The 17071-nt window shown below is 59.9% G+C and overlaps 1 protein-coding gene across 1 annotated transcript; it reads right to left on the bottom strand.

Annotated features, from left to right (window-relative positions):
* Positions 1 to 6379: 6379 nt before the first annotated feature.
* On the bottom strand, positions 6380 to 13922 carry FGF3 (fibroblast growth factor 3). Its single transcript, XM_057553974.1, has 3 exons — positions 13703 to 13922; positions 11287 to 11390; positions 6380 to 6700 (listed from the first exon to the last, which is right to left on the bottom strand). The coding sequence occupies exons 1-3, from the start codon at positions 13920 to 13922 to the stop codon at positions 6380 to 6382; spliced, it is 645 nt and encodes a 214-aa protein (XP_057409957.1).
* Between the last annotated feature and the right edge of the window lie 3149 nt (positions 13923 to 17071).

Below are 17071 nucleotides of genomic sequence, written 5' to 3'. Positions count from 1 at the left end.
GCCCAACTCCAAGGCCTGAGGTCCTAAACAGCCCTCGCGCCATGAAGCCAGTTCTCCTCCTGCCCCATCTCCCACCTCCATGCCCCCAGCCCTTCAGTCTTGACCTTTCCATGTGCCAGGGTGGCTCGCAAGGGGGATGGGGATGTTGTCAGGTTACCATCTAGCTGGTGGCTGGTTGGTCACAAGGCACTGGCTCTCGAGAAAGGGGTCCTGACTGATGGTGTCCCATTGTCCTGACTGGAGCTGCTCTAGTTTTCCTGAATTTCTCCAGGTCACTGCTCCCAACCCACTACTTTAGAGAGGTGCCTCTGTCCCCCACAAGGCTGCAAGCTCCTGCTGGACAAGGTTAGGCTGTTTTACCTGTGTAGCTGCTCTGCTCAGCAAAGGGTCTGGCATTTGGTTGGTGTATGCTCAATGGATGGATGGTGGATGGGTGGATGGATGGATGGATGGAGATATGGTTGGGTAGAAGGATGGATGAATGGGTAGATAAATGGATGGATGGATGGACAAATGGACAAATGTATGGATGGATGGATGTTTGGAGAAATGGAGAGATGGATGGATGGCTGAATGGATGAATAGCCTGCCCAAGGCATAGAGTTTCCCAGGAATTCCCGCATTGCCATCAATACTCACTGTGTGTTGCCCCACGAAACTTTCCCTTCACTCCTCACCTTTGAGCCCGTCAGAGGAGAGCACCACATAGCAGGCACCTTGGGGAGGCTCACTCCATTCTTTGTGGGTCTCCCAGATCTTGCTGGAAAGCTCAATGCCTGGCCTTCTCCTCCACCCACTCATGGCTGTGCAGCTATTTTTAGAGACCAATCACCATTTGTGTCTCCTCAGTGGATCTGGACGATCACTGTGGGAGCCCATTTGACAGATGAGGAGATCGAGGCTGGAATGGGGAGACAGAGCTGATCCTGGGCTCCCACAGCCAATCATGAGACAACAGAAGTGGCCGAGGCCGTGTTCGAATTGGTGCGTCTGAACCCAACACCCGTGGTGTCTCCCTTCCCACTCAGTAGCCCGTCTCCCAAATCCCATTCCAAGGGATGGACGTGCCGCCCGACCCGGGCGTTCAGGCACAAGTGTGGCCGCCTGGGCATTCCAGCTATTGCAGCTGAGAGGGGCTGGGGGGTCAGCTCCAGGGCTATATCTGGCTCTCCCTGGAATGTGGCCCAGGCAGGGTCGCCCTCCAATGGGTGGGCGCTAATTATAGACCCGCTTCTTCACCTTTCAGAGTCCTTCAACCCCCTTTGAACCCGCCGTGGGGTTCAAAGGCCTGCTCCCAGCAGCTGAAGCTTGGTTACCCAGGGCCCGTCCTGCCTTGCCCATTAGAGGCAGAGAGGGACAACAAGGCCATCCAGGGCCGGGGCTCAGGGGCCAGCAGTGGGTCCTTGGTCTGTTGGCTTCACGCAGGCAGCGGGTGGACCAGGCCTGGGCAAGCAGAGCGGCTCACAGCCCCCAAGGCCAATGGCTGCCTCTCCCATCAGCTCTGTGCAGGCAGGGGTGACCGACCGGCCACAACCTAAAGATTCTTTTTTCTCCCAATTTATTCAGCACTGTTTATTGAATGCCTCTGGTGCTCTTCCTGACTTTTGGTGGAGAGGACAGTAAGATCAATACCACGGGTCTTGCAATCAAGGTGCTGCAGCTACTATTGATGTTCTTTTACCATTTTATCCACTTTTCTTTTTCTTCAGCTAAGACAGCAAAGGAGATGATTTATTGTACACATTTTACATTCAGCCACAACTGAGAACAGAACTAGTCCAGAATGTCACAGATCCAGGGCAAAGGACCCAAAGGGACCGTTTTGATATAAGCAAGGTGGGTCTCTCAAAGGTGGTTGAGGTGATCAGAATGGCCATAGATGTTCTAGATCCACTGAGACAAGTTCTAGACAGTGAGCATGCAGTCCAACAATTTGTACGAGTGTTCTTGGCCTCTGGCGTCCCTTGTTTCTGCTCCTGTGGCTTCCATGGGTGAACAAGTTTACTTGGACCTCTGCCTCATCTTTTTATTTTGCACTTCAGCCTGTGCATTCACTTCTTCCCCCACTTCACTCGTATGGCCCGGAGCTTTCTCAGGAGGTGGCGCTAAGGCCAAGAGCCATTTTACCCACTTTTAAGCATAGTTTTGTGGCGCACATTCACGAGCTTGTGTCACCGTCATCACTATCTGTTTTCAGTACTTTTTCATCATCCCAAATTGAGACTCTGTCCCCATGAACCGCTAACTCGCCCTCCCCCTCCTCCGGCCCCTGGGCCCCACCATCCTACTTCCTGTGTCTATGCATTTAACTACACTAGGGACTTCAGTCAGTGGCATCATGCAGGATTTGCCCCTTTGTGTCTGGCTTCTTCCGCTGAGCATAATGTCCTCCAGGTTCATCCACATTGTAGCCTGTGTCAATTTCCATCTTCTTCAAGGCTGAGTAATATTCCATTGTACAGCCGGATGACATTTTGCTCATTCATTCATCCTTCGACAGACACCTTTTGATAATTGTGATTCACCCTGCCATGCACTAGGGTGAGCAAATGCCCATCGGAGCCCTGCTTTCGCTCCGTTTGGGCCTTTACCCAGAGGTGGGGCTGCTGGACCACACACTTGTCCTGTGCTTCACGTTTCAAGGACCTGCTGTCCTGTCTTGCACAGCATCTGCCCCATGTTAGGTTCCCACTCGTGCAGGTTCTGACCCAAAGGCTCAGATGACCCCAGACCTGCCCCATGCCCTCCCGTCTCTCCCCCTGCCCCCGCCCTTTCCCCCTTGGCTGGGCAGGTGTGGGGGAGGGAGTGAGGCTGTTGTTCCTGGAGCCTCTGGGACGCCCTGTCCTGGCTCAGGTGGCGTCACGTCTTGGAGCTCAGGGACCCGGTCTCCAGCCTCGGCCGCTCCAGGCATAAGCAAGAGGATCCAGGGTGCTGCGTTCACCGGGCTCCACCCTCGTCCCGATTTCCTTTTCCGGGGATCTTGCCTGCTCCCGTCCCCTCCTGCATGCAGCCCCCAGCCCCTCCCCTATGAGGGCTCTTCAGGGACTTGATGCTTCATGAAGGAGAGAAGGCAGCGATTAACACAGCAGCAGAAGGTGGGCTTGGAGGGTCCGGGGCCTCCTCAGTGGAAGGAGATGGGAGGAGGAATAAAATGCTGGGTATGGGCAAAGACGTCCCTTGGGGGTGCCCGGCCAGAGTGTCGTCCAGGGCAGACCCCCACCAGCTTCGGTGTCCTGCAAACATGCCAACCGGACAGAGGGAAGCCAGGGTGGCTGGTGGCTCTGGGGTGGGTGGGCCTCGCTCCCTGGGTTGGGGGGGAAGCAGTGTCTCCCCTGGCAGGGCTCCTGGGGCCTCCTGGGGGCCAGGTGAGGCAGGTGGGGAGGTAGAGTGGAGCAGGGCAGAGGCAAAGCCACCTTTCCCATGAACCTGACTTGGGCCCAGGAGCCCTGGCAGCTGGTAGACACCCACTCCGTGGGGACCACACCTGGCCAGCCCTCAGCCTCCCTCCCAGCATCGGGCAAGTCGCACTTCAGTGTCCCCTTCCGTGAGACAGGCGTAGCTGTGGCATTGCCACACGGGTGAGCCCCCTCTGCCAACCTGCCAAAGTGCTCTCAGGTACAAGGCCGTCTGCCCAAAGTCCCAGGGATGCAGCAGCTCTTAGTGACTTGGGGGCCGGGGGCTGGGTTCCACTACATTTACTTAAGTGCTTGTAAACTGACACGAAATGCTTTTTCCCTTTGGGGTTCATTTGCATTGCTTAAAAAACAAAAAGCTGGTTTCAGGGGAGTGTCTGGGGTTCAAAAGCAGAAAGGGATGGGACCACTTGTGAAGGCCCCTCTTTGGAAGTCCTCCGTGGCCCCATCCTGAGCACCCCAAGAGCCCCCAAAGCCCGTGTTAGATGGGCCTGGCGTTGGCAGCTTGGCGGACACCGCAGGTTAAGCTTGGGGGCCTACCCTGCTTTCTCCTCATTCAATAAAAGCAGGGTCCCTCTCCCTTTGTGGGGGGGTCACCTGAGCGGATAGGCAGCTGGGCCCCTTGTCCCCTGTATGAGTTTGCTCAGGCGGCTGTAGCAACGTACCACAGAGCTGGCGGCTTAAACAACAGAAATTTATTGTCTCCCAGCTCTGGGGGCTGGAAGTCCAAGATCAGGGTGTGGGCAGGGTGCGCTCTTCCTGAGTGTTGCGTGGCGGCGAATCTGGTCCAGGCCTCTTCTCTAACTTCTGGTGATCTGCGGCGATCTTTGCCGTTTCTTGGTGGTGGAAGCGTCACCCCAATCTCTGCCCTCATCTTCAGACGGCATTGACCTTGTGCTCAAGTCTGCCCTCATATTTCCCTTCTTACAGGGACACTGTCATATCAGAGCAGGGCACACCCAGCTCCAGCACGGCCTCCTCCTAACTTGGCTACATCTGCAACAACCCTATTTCCAAATAAGACCCCGTTCTGAGGTACCGGTTAGGTACTAGGCAGGACTTCAACATATGAATATTGGGGGGGGTGTGATTCAACCCGTAACTCTCTCCTGACCCGAAATGAAGCTGCTTGGCCTGCAGAGGGCTCTGGACTGACCCAAGCACAGCCTGTCAACTACGGAAAACACACGTTCTCTTGTCTAACTCGTTTTCAGTATTAACCAAGACCCCAAATGTCTCCCTCTGCCTTGTTTAGGGCCTGTCGGTTAATGGTGTAGCAATGAGTGCCGGGTGGATGCCGCTGCATGCTCCTAAGGACACGCGGGGACCAGTTCACCTGCTGAGCCTCAGTTTCCTCATCTGCAAAATGGGAGCAAAGGTAGCACCTTCTGCATCTTCTTCCAGATAAATGACAAAACTCAAGGGGGACAGCCCAGCGTGGACTCCTGCTCATGATGGTAGCTGTGAATGTTCATTCCTGCAGGTGAGGTGGGGGGACCATTCCTCGGAATCTGACTTGCCGAGGGGGCAGTGGCAGGGAGCGTAAAGATGCCCAGCAGCTCTTTGCCAGGATTTTCACATGTTGCACAGGTGTCGTTGCTGAGCCGGCCTTCCTGTGTGTTTGGCTCGTGTGGGTGACCCCGGCAGGGGAGCAGTGCCGAGGTCCTCTGCGGGCACAGGCTCAGGCCATACCCCTCACCTGGGCCCCGGCCGTCAGGGAGGGCTGCCCCCTGCAGGGTCCAGGAAGAGTGAACGCACTGTCCTCGCCATTTGGCTCTCACCTGGGCCTGCCCCAGGCGACCCCGCCCACCAGCACTGTTGGGGAAGCAGGCGTTGGGGGGCGGGTAGGGACGGCAGCTAGTCGGGCCACCTACTGGCTGCGGACTCCAGCAAATCGCATCACCTCTCTGAGCCTCGACTTCTTAGGCAAAGGCAGGAACGCTCAAGGCCCTGGTGGTAGGTTGGGAGGATGAAGGAGATGGGGGATGGCCATACCTGGCCTGCAGCCCAAGTGCTCAAAATAGTCCACAGAGAAGCACACAGCTTCAGGAGAGAGGGAGTTTTGGGGATTTCTAAACAAAGTAGATCTCTCTCTTTCTCTTTCTCCACACATGTGCACATCTATGCACAACCAGGAACACACGAACACACAAACACACATACATGCATACACTCATGCACACACACACAGGCACAGGAACGTATCCACACACACATAAGCACTCAGGGGAATTCACACACACACGTGCGTTAGCTTCCTTCCATCCACACAAACCATCTATCAGTTTCAAAAAAATACTGACTTTCAAACCCAGGGGATTAAAATGCATCTTTCGGCCAGTTTCTCAGAATACAATCTTACATCTGAAAACATCGATTTGACACGGACTCTGCCATCATCATAAGCGAATATGTGCAAGTAAAAACTGCAAGTGTTTCCTCAGGCTGCATCATTATCTGTTAAATAACAAAGTAGAATAAAATACTTTAATGTTTTGATCACACACATCCCCCGCCCCCATTGTTCCACGGCTGCCCGGCAGGGAGATGCCTCAGTCGGCCGGACGTGGGTGGTGGGGGTCCTCCTGGCCGACGTAAACCCACAGGTGTCCCGGTTTAAAGCGGCCCCCTCCGAGTCACGACGCGGGGCCCCTAGCTCCGACGTGACCCTTGTTTGAGAGACGCAGGAAGAGTTGGGAACGTGTTCTGTTGGCCCTGGAAACAGCAGCCGGCTCTGATGCAGCCAGGGGCAGGGCAGAGGAGAGTCTGAGACGGATCCCTGCACACACTGGGTCAGCTTTGACCGTGGACACTAGGCGTCCGTCGGCTGGTCCGCACCCTCCAACCAGGCGGCCTGAGCTCGGAGCCCCGCCGGGGGGCAGGGATGCTCAAAGCCTCGGCTCCCCAGGCGGGGGCTAAGCTCGGCCTCCCCGGGCCCGCAGCCTCCTCCGCTGTCGCCGCCGCCGTCAGGGCTGGGGGGCCCCGCCTGGAGGCCTGAACCGGCGGCCGCGGAGCCCGGCCGCGCCCTGGAGCAGCCTCACCATCTCATGGTCCTTGTGGTCCAGCACCCGAGGCAGGAACAGCGAGGACTTCTGCGTGCGGCGCGTCTTGAAGCCCCTGCGGGGCCGGCCCTTGCCGTTCACAGACACGTACCACAGTCTCTCGGCGCTGGGCTGGCGCCGGCTCCCACGCCCGCCGGGCACCGTGCGGTACAGCCGGGAGGCGTACGTGTTGTAGCCCAGCTCGTGGATGCGCTCCACGAACTCACACTCGGCGTTGTAGCTCTCCTGTGGGGCGGGCAGGGGCCAGGGTCAGCGGCACAGAGGCCACGAGGATGCGGGAAGGGAGGGATGCCCTTAGCAGGGGTCTGTGACAGCCCGGGGCAGGGTGGGGAAGGTGCGTCCCTGCCCTCGTGGAGGCGGGTGTCTGGAGGGACAAAGGTGCAAACTCAGAACGTAAGGAGCTTTCACCAGTGTCCCCGCGGGCGGCTGTGGGGTCTCTCCAGTCAGGGGCTAGAGGAGGGGGTGGGTATGCCTTATGCCAGCTCAGCTGTGGGTGGACGGGCATGCCAAGGGACATCCCCCAAACTGCTTCCCTCCCCGCTCTGTGCCAAGAGGCAGGGCTGGGGGCGCAGGGAAAGCTGCGCAGAAAGACTGGCCTTCCCCCCTGGGACTGACCACGGGGCAGGAGCAGGAGACCCTCGGGGTCTGTCTCCATCTGCAGAGGGGGGAAGGGGAGCAGCTACTGAGTGCAAGTGCCCAGCGGACTGCAGCCCCATTCTCAGGGGTCACAGGCTGTTCAGGGCCAGATCCACGCATTGGGCAGCTTGGGACCCCAAAAGACCTCAGGAAGCAAGATGTCAAGCACCGAACACCTCTTCCCAGTGACACGGGAGCCCAGAGATAAGGCTGGGGAGCTTTGGCTGAATCGGGGTGGTCGTGCCTCCCCCTTAACCCCACCCCCTCCTCTCTGCTCTCCAGACCCTCGGTGGATGCCCAGAGCTCCTTGGGTCTGAGCATGGACTCCATTGCCCGAGACCAACTTCCAGACTTTACAGATGGGGAAACTGAGGCCCAGGGGTAGTGCCAGACCCCAGACCACAGAGGGATCTGATGCCCTCCTGGCCTGTGCCCACCGCCTGCCCTCTGGGGTGGGGGGGCTCAGGGCAGACCTGCCCCACCCCCATGCCGGGCATGCTGCATTAGCATCTTATCCTTCACCCCTTCACCCCCCCGCGTGAACCAACTCTCCTCCCAGGCCCCTCTGTCCTGGAGAAGGTACGTCCTCCAGGGCTGAGGCCCATCACCCAGGGGGCCCGGTGGGCTTGCTCTTTGCTGGGACACTTGGGGGGCCACCAGAGGGGTACAGTCCTGTGAGCATCAAAGGGCAAGGGGCTCAGGTCCTGTGGAAGGGGTTCTCGGGGGCAGCGCATTTGTTTGCCTCTTGTAGGGGCTCCTGGGTTGGAGGGGTCTAAGATCACCTGGAAAAAGGCATCACAGACTCACCGTGACAACAGTTCCCAACGCCAGTCCCGTCCCCGCGGTCCCACCTCAGACCCTGCTCCACACGTGCTGCCCCCAGAGTCCCCCCAGCCCTGGGCTCCTCCAGCTACAATTCTATCTGTTGCTGTCAGACGTCACCCCCCGGGGATGCTGCTCTTCCAGCTCGGCCTCGCCAGCACCTGGAGCTGCTCCAGGAGAGCCGGCCGGGGCAGGGCGGAGGCAGGGACCAGGCGGGGGTGCACAGAGTGGCCAGATACCTTCCCCGTGGGGTGACCCCTGGAGGGGAGGGCATTTGGGAGCGGAAGCACTGTAGGCAGTGAGAGCTCAGGCAAAGGCAGGGGCAGCGGGTGGTGAGCAGCAGGGCTTGCTCTGGAGGACCACGGGGTCCAGAGCCTGGAGCGGGGACACGAGCTATGCAGTGATGGTGGGAGGCGGGAGCAGGAGGTGCTCTGGGTGGCTCTTCTGTGAGCTGAGCTGAGGAATCTGGGTGATAATTTGTGGGTAATGGGGAGTTCCCAGAGCCCATCACATGAGTGGATTTTCATTGTAGGAAGATCCCTGAGCAGGTACCTAGCATAGAGTATGATGTATGGTAAGTGCCTAGGGCAGTGAGGAATGAAGGAATGAATACCAGATGGATGGATGGATGGATGGAAGGATAAATGGATGGATGGGTGGATGGAAGGAAGAAAGGAAGGAAGGAAGGAAGGATAGGTGGATGGATGGATGGATGGTTGGATGGATGGATGGAAGGATGGGTGGATGGATGGAAGGAAGGAAGAAAGGAAGGAAGGAAGGAAGGATAGGTGGATGGATGGATGGATGGATGGAAGGATAAATGGATGGATGGAAGGAAGGAAGAAAGGAAGGAAGGAAGGAAGGATAGGTGGATGGATGGATGGATGGATGGAAGGATAAATGGATGGATGGATGGGTGGATGGATGGATGGATGGAAGGATGGGTGGATGGATGGAAGGAAGGAAGAAAGGAAGGAAGGAAGGAAGGATGGGTGGATGGATGGATGGTTGGATGGATGGATGGGTGGATGTTGATAGATGGGTGGAGGGATGGATGGATGTTGATAGATGGATGGATGGATGGATGGACGTTGATAGATGGATGGATGGATGGGTGGAAGGAGACGGAAGGGAGGGAGGATGGACTGGAGGAGGGAGACCCTGGAGGCCAGTAGCTGGGTCCCAAGGCTGTTGTGATGGTCCAGCTGGGAGATGATGAGGGTCTGAGTTATAACGGCACTGGCCACAGGAATAAGGCAGAGGGAGGCAGAAATTGAAGAGAGAGATTCAGGAAGTATATTCGAGGACTTGGAGATGGACTGAATGTGGGGCTGAGAGAGAAGGAGGTGTCCACCAGGACTCCCAGCTGACCTTGGGCTTGAGTGAGTGGCCGGTGGGGTAACAATTACGGCAGAGGAGTCGGGGGAGTTGCTGGCTTCTGTTGGGGTGTGCTACCCTCTGCCAGGGCGGTCTCTGTCCTCTGCTGTCATGACATTTCGGGGGCATCTATAACTCAGAAGGGAGATCAGGGCTGGAATTGGGGGCTGTGAGGGTGCAAGGCCCACTGACTCACAGAGCGCATGAGCTAGCCTGGAGGGTGGGAAGCAGGGTGATGGCAAAGACCAGGGAACTCAGACAGCCAAGAGGCAGGGCAGTAGGAGCAGCCCTTGCAGGCAAACTGGTGGTGGCAGGATGGGGACGGGGGGGCAGGTGGCAGGGATGGTACCCAGGCTGCCTCACCTCCCAGGTTACCTGCAAAGCGGTGAGGCCTTCCCTGCCAGGTGCTCTGGAAAGTTCCACCCCATCCAGCTAGACCTCCTGGCTATCCTGGGTGGGCCCGAGAACCTCTTCTCCGTCTCCAAAGCCACCGCTGTCAGCTCTCAGGGACAGAAGCCACAGGGAGATTCTGCCCCACTGGGATCCCCCAGGGCATGCTTTGTTCTGTCCCCCAAAACCCTGGGTCTGGGTCTTCCATGGAAGAGATGGCAGAGACCTGAGGTTTCCCTCCTGATTCAGCCCTACCTGCCCCACTCTGTGAACTTTCCCAGCGTGAACAAAGGCCCTCTCTGGTCCGTAAGACCTGCACGAGCACTGCAGGCCAACGAGGTGTCCCCTCTCCATAAGGGATGGGAGCAACTGTGGGTGGTCTGAGACCATTTCAGGGAAGAGAAAGTCAGTTCTGCTCACTTGACACCAGGGCCGCAGGGCCGGAGGGGTCTGGAGAGCCACCGTCCACCTCAAGAAAAGTCAGACCAGACCCCGGGCTAAGGGCGTGTCCTGATAAACCACCACTGGTGTTTGCAGACTCTAGAAGTACATACAGAAAAGGCTGGGCAGCCAAGGGTCCCTCCTCTCAGACACAGTTTCTGTCAAGGGGCCTCTGGGTCAGAGAAAACAAATGGGTACATTCCAACTTCTGCAGTTCCTTTAGCAAAGCGGTGAAAAGTCTGTGATGAAAGAATCTGCTTAAAGGAAGATTCCCCTGCAATTCTTGATCGCGCTTTACCTGACTTCAGAGGGGCGGGGAAATGTTGGTGCGTTTCCCCTGCAAACACGACTGAATGGAGAAAGGTAACTGGTCCTCGGCTGCGTCGTCTAGGTGATGTGTGGATAGAAAACCTCTCATTGCTCAGGGAGTATCAGCCAAATTGCATGTAATGACTAGTTGGAGGTAGCAAATTTCCCAGTACATGTATTTTACTCCGTGTATTCCCCGCCCTTGGGGGAGGGACACTGCCAATGCCCACAGAGTTACAGGACACTTTTTGTTGCAGAGACCCAGGCGGTGCATAGACTGGGCTCCAAACCTGTGTGTCTGGGACCTGGGTCCTGTCTCCCTTCCTCTTGGTTCCCTTTTATGAACTCACAGCTCTTGCCTTTCCACCCTTGGGAAGACCTGGCTGGGCCGTGTCCTGCTTCCTCCTCTCCTCACTCCCAGGAGAGCTCTGGGGGAGCCCACAGAAGAGCTTTTGCCCAACGCACATCCTTGCTTCATCCCAAGACCCGCTAGAGTCCATTTATCTTGGTAGAAATTTGGGGGACAATCTCTCCCCTGCTCTCAGCTACCTTGAAGGTGACCACAGAATGGCTGCAGGAATATTTTCTAACCGGACAGCACTGGAGAACATAGGACGTGTCTGCCCCCCAGCCAAGAGCTGCCTCTAAACAGAAGCAGCCATAAGAGCATTGGTCGAGGAGCCACGGGACCTGGGGTTCTGGTCCCAGCGCGGTCCTGCATGTCCCCGGACAAAGCATCCTACTGCGCATGTCCCCTTATGCCCTCTGACGTGATGTTCAAGGGAGATGGCTGCTCTATCTGTGCCCACCCTCCCCACGTGAACAGTTGGACTCACCGAGGCATAGAGCCGTCCCTTCTTGTTCATGGCCAAGTACCGCCCGGAGAAGAGCCCCCTGATGGCCACAAGGCCCACCTCCACCGCTGTTATCTCCAGGATACCTGGGAAGAGTCAGGAGGGCCCATCACTCCCTCCACCTCCCACAGAGCCCAGAGGTGAGGGCTGAGCCCCTGATGGCCCTGCCCAAAGCCAAGCCCAGCTCTGGGAGGGGGAGGTGAGGGCAGCACACGCCCAAAGGGGGTGACTTTGGAAGTTCAGGGGAGGGAGAAACGCCTGGGTGGGAGGTGCAGGAGAAGAATTCAAACCTGGGAGGGAAATAATAAAACTAGTATTTCTCCGTGCTGACTCTCTGCAGGACGTGGAGCCCCCTGGAGCCGCTCCGCTACTCGGCGAGCTAGTTTCATGATGGGCCAGACAAGCAAGCTGAGACTGCGGGGCTGTGTGACTTGCCCAAGACGGCGCTCAGGTGTTTGAACTGGGATTCAAACCCCTGCTGCCGATAGCGGTGTCTGGACTCCCTGGCTCACTGGCGGCACCGGAGTGCTAGCAGAGGGAGGCCCGGGAGAGGGAGCTGGGCCCTTGGTGAGGTGAGTTGATAATGGAATCCACTGGGGTGCATTTTGGGTGCCACCCAAACCCGCTGGCAAGGTACGTGTGCGTGAGATCATTGTCTCGGGCCTGTATGCAGGTTACAGGATGTTGGCAGGAAGCCGGGTTAGACCCGGGAGCTCACAAAGGGAAGCCACCTGCGCTCACCGCTCTCCAGTGAATGTAAGAAAGGTTATATCTCCCCCAACGCCTCCCTTTTGGACCCGAAAGCACTTTTTTCCGGGGGCCTGCAACGAAGCCCCAGGTGGGGCCATTGTCCCCCGAGAATGGCTCCGAGGAAGGGCGGCTGGGGCAACAGCCGGTGCCCTCTCCAGGGGGCGCACCTCTGGCAGTGCATCTGGCCCCGAACACGTCAGCCATCATAGGGCCCAGACGCGGGCCGCCGGAGGCTTGTGCGGAGCGTACGGGGGTGCAGGATGCGGGCCTCTCGCGTCCCCCGGACGCAGGCTGGGCGGATTCCGCGGCGCCGGCCCGAAAACCAGAGAAGCGCGCATCTGGATGCGGGACAGGGGCGGCTGCAGGCGCGCGCCCTCCTCCCTCAGCCTATGGGCTGCCCGCCTTGGATGCCCCAAGAATTTGGATGCTCTGCGACTCCAAGGGGGAGACTGGATTTGGAGAGAAACGAGGTATCGCTACTAGGCGAGTGCAGGCGCTCCCGTAACCCCGTCCTGAGCGCAGGGACGTCCTGGCAACATTTGGCTCCCACCGCGCGGCTCCGGAGGCGTCTGCCGAAGACGCCCTCGCGGGACTGCGGCTTTCCTGGAGGAAGTAGAGTTTTCCAGCCGCCGCCCTGAATCCACCGCACCACTTCCTGCGCCCGGGGAGGGAGCAGAGCGCGGGTCGCAGCGGAGGACCCCCGAGACCCTGGCCCCACTCCCACGCTCCCCACTGAGTTCCTGCCTCGGGCCTCCTGCTCCCCACCGAGCGGATCTGCTTCGAGGCCCCCTGGCCTTGCGCTCCTCCAAGGAGGGCTCAGCATGAGCCCGGGTCCCCCCTGGCCGAAGGAACCAAACCTTGGCGCCTCGCGGGACTCCGGCTCCAGCGCAGTCCGGGCGCGGGTCCTGGCTGCTTGGCGCGGTGAAAGTGTATCTGCGCCCCCAGACCCAGGCAGACGCCCCTGCGTGCTCCTAAGCTGCAGCCCGCGGCCCCCCACCCGGCGGCCGGGGCGCCCACCCGGCGGGTCTCTCTGCGGCCAAAGGTAGAGGCGGGAAGGCTGGGGATTCCGGTCTGGGGACACGATTCTCTATCCGTGCGGCCGCCTCCCCAGAGCCCCGCTCTGTCTGGGCGAGTGTCCTCCGCGCGGAGGCGGCGCGGGGCGGCCGCGAGCCGCGAGGGCGGAGGGGATGTCGGGGCGCCCCGGGGTCGGCAGGAGGAGGAGAAATCGTCAAAATAATAAAGAGGATGATAAATGCCTTGTCCAGGGCCTTTTCTCCGAAAAACTCAAAGGGCTCAAACTTGGCAGGACCTCCGAACCCAGCCGAGCAGGGAGCCCCCGGGCGGCCTACCTCGCACCCCCTCGGACGAACGGGCGGGCGGGGTTGGGGGCAGGCTCGGCCAGGCCAGCCGGCCCGACAGCGGGCAGCCACTGCCCCGAGCCCTCTTCGGACGTGTCCCGCCCCCCACCCCACCCCAGCTCCACTCTCGCTCTTCTCCCGGACACTGAGGGAGGCCAGGGGACCCCGGCGGTCCCCCTCGGGCAGCAGGGGTGGTCTGCGTTCCTGGGTACCCTTCGCGCCCCAGCCCCTCCTGGGCACCGCTCCCCCCCGGGGATGCGCCGCGCGGCGCCGCGGGGCCGCACACTCACTGTAGGCGCTGTTCTCTAGGCTGCCGTTGACGCGGCCGCTCGGGTGAAGCTGGAGGTGGTACTTGGTGGCGCAGTAGAGCTTGCGGCGCCGGGGCGCCCCGCCGAGGTGCTCGTAGACTCCGCCGCGGCCTCCAGCATCGCGCCGCGGCCGCCCCCCGGGGCCCGCGGCCGGCCAGCCGGGCTCCAGCAGGCCGAGGAGCAGGAACCAGATCAGGCCCATCGTGGCATCGCGCCCGCCCCGCGGCGGCGGCGGCGGCTGCAGCAGAGCGCGGCGCCCATGGAAGGGACGGCAGCGGAGCCGGGGCGAGGCGCGCGGAGCCGGCTCCGCGGAGTGGGGGGAGGGGAGCGAAGCGGAGGGGCGGGGGCGGGGGGGAGAGAGAAAGAGAGATCCTTTAATTTTCACCCAGGATCGGGTGAAATTTCCGTTGCTGCGCAAAGAGCTGAAAGAAAAGACGGTTGGGCAACAAAAGGCCGACGTGGTCCCCAGGCGGAGGCGCGGGAGGGGCGGGAGGCCGGGCGGGTGGGGAGCCCGGCGGGGCGCGGGGTTCGGGCCGGGCGCCGCCAGCGCACACTCGACCCCCGCGGCCAGCCGTCGAGCCGCGGCTCCGCTCCGCCGCGCGCCCCGCGCCGCCGTGCGCCCTCCCGGCTCTGAAAGGTCCCTTCCCCGCCCCTCCCCCGCCCCCTCCCTCAGACCAATTATGCCTCCGAAAATTATAGACCGAGGCCTCGAGGCGGCCGCCCCAGGCCCTGTCACCCCCTCCCGCCCCCCATCAATCCCAGGGCACAATGGGAACGCCGCCGGTGACTGATGTCCGCGAAAACAACTTGCGGGGAAGTCGCGCTGACAAACGCCCATTAAAGGCGGCGCATAATGAAGGGGGCTGAAGAGCACGGCGGAGGGGAGGGCCCTGGGCGCGGGCGCGCGTGGGGGACCCCAAGGTTCTGACTGCGCCCAGGGCTCCCCGTTGGAGCCAGGACGCTGTTCTCGGCGGCCCGAGGCTTGGCGGGACCGGTCGGGAGGTGCTGTATCCCGTCGCGCATCCCAACCGGGCAGATCGGGAAGGGTGAGGTTTGCGCTTGGAGGGTCCTGTCCCAACAGCAGGCCAGAGAGCGGGCTGGGGAGGTAGGAGGGGGACAGGAGAGCCAGAGAAAGGGGCACAGAGACAGAGAGCCCTAAAGCAAGAGAGACAGACCCAGAAAGACAGGGAGAAAGATCTCAGAGAACGGGAGAGAATATGACAGAAAGGAAAGAGAGACTGAGAAACAGAGATGGAGACCAAGAGAGCAGGGGAGTGATACCCAGAGAAAAACATGGGAAGCCTGGGGGCCACAGAGAAGGGAGGTGGGAGGAAAGTGGCAAAGGTGGGTGGATATCCCCGCCTGGTGGGTTCCAAGTAGCAGTGTAGATGCCCCTGGAGACTGCGTGGGGGCCCCTCCCCTAGGGACCCCAGTGCAAGGGGGCTGAGGATGGAGTGTTGGGAAAAGCCACATCCCCACTCCCTCTCTTGTTCCCGCAGCCTCTGTGCCCCAGCAGCCCCCTGGCCAGCAGCCAGCCTGATGTTGACACCCATGCTCAAGCAAGGGCACTTGTGAGGTCGGGGGGTGGGTGGGTGGTGTGGGGCTGTAGGGTCCAGTAGTCTAGGCTGCAGCCTTGGCTCCCAGCCCAGGAGCTCAGGGATGAGCCAGGTGGGCTGGCATCTCCCATCCCTTCTATGTACGGCAGGATTTGGAACCTTGGCCCTTCCCAGGGGAGGGGCATGTGTGGAGGGCACCAGGGACTTCTTGAGCTGCAGGAGCTAGCACACCCCATTGGGATATGTCTCACCACCCTGGCCTAACACAGATAGGGCAGCATGTCCTCAGTGAGCCCTCCCCAGCACACTCAGTGCCTGAGTGGCCATGGGGCATCACTCGGTACCCCAGTCCCAGAGAAGGTGGCTTCTGGCTAGGGTCTGTCTTTAGACTTAAAGACCAGGCCACTGATTGCTAGAGCCCCTTAATGGTGGAGCCTGTGTCACAAGGGACTGAGGACAGCCCCCAGGCAGCCCCCGAGGTTGGAGCCAAGGGGAGCCCATTGGAGCTCTACCCACAGGGCTGGCCTGGGGCTGCTGGTCACTTGAACTTCCAATGAGAACACAGGAGAGACACAGTGAAGGCTGTAGGTGCCCTAAACGCCATTTGCTCTGCTTCTGGGGGTCGGGTACCTCGGGAAGATGGGAGGAGCCAGAAAACTCCAATTGGGGAAGCTCTGGGTTTGCAGCCTCCTTCCTGCCCCATGCCTGGGGCCCCAACAGTGCCCTGGGACCAGTTTCAATCCTTCCCATGGTGGGTCACCCTGCACCCACCCCAGTCTGCTTGCACCCTAGAACTGGTGGGGGGAGGGGGCTCCACAGAGCAGGGGTCCAAGGGTGGTGAGAGGTCAGGAGGGCAGGAGGTTCTGCTGGGTTTGTTCATTGCTGTACCCTCAGCTCCTAGACTGTGCCTGGCACACAGAAGCCTCTCAGAACCTACTCCTTGAATGAATGAATAAATGAGTGAATGGCTTGGCTGCTTTCTAGCCCTGTGACCTTGGCCATTTGGCATCACCCCTCTGAGATGCTGCCTTCTCGTATATAAAATGCCTCAGATAGGGACTTCCCTGGCGGTGCAGTGGTTAAGACTCCACGCTTCCATTGCCGGTGGCACGGGTTCGATCCCTGGTCGGGGAACTAAGATACCACATACCACGTAGCGAGGCCAATAAATAAAATGCCTCAAATATAGTGAGAGAAACTCAATAGAAGCACCCCTGCCAGGGTCCTGCCACCGTATCAGCGGAGATCTGGCCCCATCAACAGGGAGCCACAGTTTATGATGCAAACCAAGATGCCTCCAGGAGTGAAACAGGGCCCTGTGAACAGACATGCTTGGACAGCCGGCCCCCCCTTCCCCAGGTCCCTTCCAGTGGGCCTGGCTCGCCACGGCTTAGGGGGATTTCTCCAAGGCAGCTAAGCTCCCTGGGCCCTGGCCGTAGCCTCCAGGCTGAAGTCAGAGGTAGTGTCTAAAACCCAAAGCTGCCATCTGCGCCACACCCCGCCTTGCCCCGCACCAGGCCCTGCGGCAGCCCCATCCTCCGCTAGTGTTGGGGGGCACTCGCCCACCTGCCTGCAACCCCAGCCCACTACCTGCAGCCTCCCCCTCCTCAGACACTGGGGCCCAGCTGAGGGAAGGGTGCCTGATTTCATGGAATCTTCCGGGCAGGGCAGAGATGTCATTCACAGAGTCGTGCTGGGCTGGGTGGTGCACTCACACATCCCCGCCACGGCGACCTCCCCTTCAATACGGAACCAGTTGGGGGGGTAATGCAGTAATAGCCATCCCGTTAAATTG

This window comes from Balaenoptera acutorostrata, chromosome 9 (assembly GCF_949987535.1).
Source record: "Balaenoptera acutorostrata chromosome 9, mBalAcu1.1, whole genome shotgun sequence".
Classification (NCBI taxonomy): Eukaryota; Metazoa; Chordata; class Mammalia; order Artiodactyla; family Balaenopteridae; genus Balaenoptera; species Balaenoptera acutorostrata.
This window is presented reverse-complemented; position numbering and strand designations above follow the sequence as displayed.

Bases quoted from the DNA above. Each gene is read 5' to 3' on its own strand.
- FGF3 (XM_057553974.1), bottom strand. From the start codon at position 13,922: ATGGGCCTGATCTGGTTCCTGCTCCTCGGCCTGCTGGAGCCCGGCTGG. The intron at 11,391-13,702 runs GTGAGTGTGCGG...GACTCTTCCCAG, and splicing joins CCTAGAGAACAGCGCCTACA to GTATCCTGGAGATAACAGCG. The intron at 6,701-11,286 runs GTGAGTCCAACT...CCCGCCCCACAG, and splicing joins AGGGACGGCTCTATGCCTCG to GAGAGCTACAACGCCGAGTG.